Source organism: Diorhabda sublineata, chromosome Y, assembly GCF_026230105.1.
Source record: "Diorhabda sublineata isolate icDioSubl1.1 chromosome Y, icDioSubl1.1, whole genome shotgun sequence".
NCBI classification, from domain to species: Eukaryota; Metazoa; Arthropoda; class Insecta; order Coleoptera; family Chrysomelidae; genus Diorhabda; species Diorhabda sublineata.
Window position 1 is genome coordinate 8,117,097 of NC_079486.1, and position 4,640 is coordinate 8,121,736.

The 4,640-nt window shown below is 35.3% G+C and overlaps 1 protein-coding gene across 1 annotated transcript; it reads left to right on the plus strand.

Annotated features, from left to right (window-relative positions):
- The first annotated feature begins 449 nt into the window (after positions 1-449).
- LOC130451949 (craniofacial development protein 2-like) lies at positions 450-3,730 on the plus strand. The gene is made up of 2 exons (XM_056791304.1): positions 450-595; positions 2,953-3,730. Exons 1-2 carry the CDS (start codon positions 450-452, stop codon positions 3,728-3,730), a joined length of 924 nt encoding a protein of 307 aa, XP_056647282.1.
- Positions 3,731-4,640: the final 910 nt, after the last annotated feature.

Sequence of the window (4,640 nt, forward strand, 5' to 3'; positions counted from 1 at the left end):
TATATCATGCTCCAAATAAAAATCTTCATACTCTTCTGTAGTCAAAATCCTTTTTATCGCAATCTGTGTACCTCGTCTATACTCAATTTCATACTGTTCTAGCATCAGGGCCCATCGTGTAACTCTTGTTGTAAGGTCCCTTTTTTCCCTGGTTTTTATGAATGCATTACATTCTGTAACTATTTTAAATTTCTTTCCTAGCAAGTAGATTCTGAATTTCTTCACACTTTTAATAATGGCGAGTACTTCGAGCTCATAGCTTGTATACTTCATCACTGCAGGGGTCGTCTTTCTACTCATGTAGTATATCGGGTGAAGCTTCGAATTGTCACTAGATCGCTGCTAAAAGAATGCTCAATAACCATGTATAGTTGCATATTCCATATTCTGCAGCTGTCTTTAATAAAAGTTTCAGTCTTTTTATCCCCTCTTCTTCGTTCGCACTAAAGATGAGCAGTCAACTCCCTGAAGACATGATCGATGAATCATTGGAAAACTGCTGGACTACTGCACATTCCAAATGGACATTCCTTAAACTCGTACTGACCAATCGGCGTTACAAAAGAAGAATATTTTGGGCTGCTTGCTTCAACAGGTACATGAATAAATCCATTTTCCAAATCAAGGGTGCTGATTATCCTTGCTCCCTGTAAGCTGTCTAGTACATCTTCAACGAAGGGAAGTGGAAATCTATCGCGTATTATATTTTTGTTTAAATTGCGATAATCGAAACAAATTCTGGTTCGGCCATTCTTTTTTCTCACTAGTACAATAGGACTAGCGAAATCCGAACAACTCGGTTTGATTATTCCATCTTTTAACCATTCCCCATTCCTCTATCTGTCTATCTACTTCTTCTTTTTCGTGTGCCGATAGTCTTCTTGGTCGCTGATGAATCGGTTCTTCGCTATTCAGTACAATTTTCACCACAATATTCGTTGTCTTCTCTTTGAATGGTTGGTAGTTTTCTATTAATTTCTTCCTCCCTATTGAACCACGGAAAAGCACGTAGAGCCTAACGAGTTCTCCTCGGTTCGCAATCATTAGAAAAACAAATGTAAAACTTTTATAACTTTGAGTTTTTCATGCTTAATGTTGTGAACAATTCTACTTACAGAACTTAACGATGTCATTTGAAATTTGAAAAAAAATAGAAGAAAATAACTCTTTGTCTTTCGTTTAAAAATTAATACTGTACCTTTCTACTCAGAAAACAAATATACTATATAAAAAAATATCTCGTTTTTACAGCGAAGGAAAAACCAAATTTCCCTAAAAAATGTCAGTAACAATCAATATTCACCTTAGCTACAGAAAATATTTTGTAATTCAGGTAAACTAATTGAATTTCGATAATTATAGTTTGTACAAATGTATTCTGCTCTTTTGTTTTAAATAAGTATTGTTAGAATGTATCTAAAAAAAATTTGCAGTCCTCCGCCACTGATCACTAGTTCGTGGACTTCGAATAATAAAAGGAAAAATACTTCTCACATCAGGCTTCCTCCAATCGCAATCAACCAGAATATAAGGATACAGAAAAAAATAAAGAAGTAGCAGAATAAATAATAAATGAAATGTTCAATAACCGTCGATCAGATCCGGGTATTTAAATTTCCATAGATAGTGAATATTAATATCATTATATTTGTAATTTGGATTGTAAACTAAAGTGAATTTGACTCATATTTTGGATTGATTGATGTCTTATACCTTGTTATTTTCAAACTAAAACTATTTAGATGATGTATCTGTTTGCCATTGAATAGGAGAATTTTTCAGAAAATGGGAAAGTTTTGAAATTAAGAAAATTTACCTCACACACAGACGCTAAGTATCCATAGGTTTCTACAAGATTTTTGCCAACAAAAACCGTTTTGCAGATTGCACCTCAATTAAGCTTATTCCAATTATTAAATGGTGGTTTCATGTTGTGTCCAAAACGTATTATATAGAAGATGAAATTATAGATGCAACTGGGAGTTGTTTCGGCCAAGGAAATTTCACAGTATATCTAGCTTCAGAATTCGCGCTGAAGTAAATCGAGTGGAATAATTAAGAAAGTCCAAACCAGAATTTCCAAGATTTAACCTCTTGCAGTATACAGCAACTGTCCATATCTCTGATTGAATTGAGCCAGGTAAATAAAGTTCAAAGACACTGTGTGAAACAAGGTGTATAGAAATGCTCGAAGCCGTGTTGACCTTAATGAAACAGCTTTCCTGCACTTTATTCTATCGTAAGAGTTTTCATTCAGTGTCTTAGTTCTATCTGTCTGGTAAAAATTAAAAATCAAGTACTAGTCTCCCGATTTTGCCAGATTGATTATCACATTTTCCCAGTCGAAATTTCGTCAATATACTATCACTCTTCTATTATGATAAATATTAATTTTAGAAAATACAAGTATAATACAACAACCAAATTTTTTGTAATTATTTAGTAATTATTCACCAACTGCTGTTTCTATTCTTTTCAAGATACGCAACAATATTCTACCCTTATTGTGGCGGAAAAAAATGTTGAGAATCTTTGATTTGTGCATCGAAATTACGCGAAAAAAATTGCTATTTTCAAGTTGTTTTATTGAAAAATAAATAAAATTGATTAGCTTGGACATAGGAAAAATTATCGGCTTGAAAGATGAATGAATTTAATCATATTTATGGAATTTTTGTGCCAAATGGAATTGGGCATCAAATTGACGGAAAGGGGCATAAACATTTATGACGCTTTAAGACGATATAATTGAATTTTTTTTGGAAATCTGAGGAAAAGGCATGAAAATGAATAAATTTGGCATAAATATTGATTTGCAACTCCGCCTAGGGTGGTTGATGGGTGGATTGAGTAGGCCATTGACTATCAGCCGCTTCCAAGCCCGGATAAAGGAGGAGGGTTAAGGGGTGAGGCCAGTAACTTGCCCCTCGTAAAAAGATAAAACACTCACAGAACTATCACGTTAGCCTCGGAAACTGGACGGAGCATTGACGACGACACGGCACGAAAACGGAAAAAACGAGTATGGAAAGAAAACATAGTAAGACTCGGAAGTTGGAACATTACATCATGGAGCAACAAAGACTATGAGGTGGTCGTAGAAATAGAGAAAAACAAAATAGATTTCTGCGCATTTTCAGAGACCAAGAAGAAAGGCAATGGCAGTCAAAGGTACCAAAACTACATACTGCTTTATAGTGGAGTCGACAAGAACTTGCGAGCACGGGGAGGAGTAGGGTTACTAGTGAATAAAAAATTTGAAAAAGATATTAAGGAAGTACAGTATATAAGTCATAGCATCATACAGATAACAGTAGAGCTGGCCGACGAATGTACACACCTACTAAGTATATATGCACCTGATGTAAGCAAACCGAAAGAAGAAAGGGAAGCTTTTTTTGATGCCTTGCAAGCTATACCCAGTATAGACAAAGTGTTTATTATGGGCGACTTCAACTCAAGAATTGGGAACACAGTTATCCCAGGAATCATGCATAGTTTCAACGAAGGAGCAGTGAATGATAACAGAGATATATTGATAGATGTATGCGCCCTCAACGAATTACGTATCAACAACACATATTTTGATCATAAGGAACAACAAGAGTACACATTCGCTAACAGGAAAAGCCAAAAATCAACTATTGACTTCATAATTACAAACAGGAAAGTCCACCCCTCCCAGATACTTGACGTACGGGTATTAACATCGGCACCCAACACGGTTTAGTATTGTGTAAATACCGCGTATCCCACATAATAAAGAAAAGAAAAACATCCAACTACGTATCGAAATTCAATATAGAGTCGCTTAAGGATGAAAGCATTAAATACCTCTATCAAAACAGACTCCGCGAAAAAATTGTCCAAAACCCTATAAAAGAAACCGACAACGTAGAAGCCGCCTGGGAGAAACTAAAGAATAACATAAAGAACAGCGCAAAGGAATCCCTAGGAGAAAGAACAATAGACACGAATAGAACACAGAATAAACCCTGGTTCACTCTAGAAATTAAGGAACTGGCAAATGAAAAAAAGAAAGCGTACATAAAATACATTACCAATAGAACACAGGAAGAATACGAAGCCTATAAAAGAGTGAGGAATAGAACAACCAACACAATAAAAGAACTGAAAAAAACATACTGGGAAAATTTCTCAGTGGAAATGGAACATGATTTGTCCGGAGGCCAGAAAAAAATATGGAACATGATACGAAAAAGGAAGAAACCAATCAACGAGGAGGTAGTGATAAATGTTATAAATCAGGAAACATGGGCAGCACATTTTGAGATCCTATATGAAAACAACGGAAGCAAGGACGAAGAAGTCGCAAACCCGCCCTCCCCAAACGAACAGGAAGAAACCATCACATTAGAAGAAGTACAAACAACCATAAAGAAACTAAAGAATAGAAAATCACCAGGTACAGACAATATCCCAAATGAACTACTGAAGAACGGGGGCCCAGAAATCGAAAAAGAATTAATAAAACTGTACAATAAAATAGAAAGAACTGGAGTAATACCCGAAGAATGGAGAACTAGTATAACTATACCTATATACAAGAAAGGTTTAAAATCAGATCCGAAGAATTACAGAGGCATAACGCTACTTAGTAGTGTGTTAAAGTTATTTAC

What these genes read in the sequence shown, in the direction of transcription:
- LOC130451949 (XM_056791304.1), top strand. Translation starts at nt 450, where the DNA reads ATGAGCAGTCAACTCCCTGAAGACATGATCGATGAATCATTGGAAAAC. An exon ending in TGGGCTGCTTGCTTCAACAG is followed by an intron (nt 596 to 2,952) that starts GTACATGAATAA and finishes AAACACTCACAG; the next exon opens with AACTATCACGTTAGCCTCGG.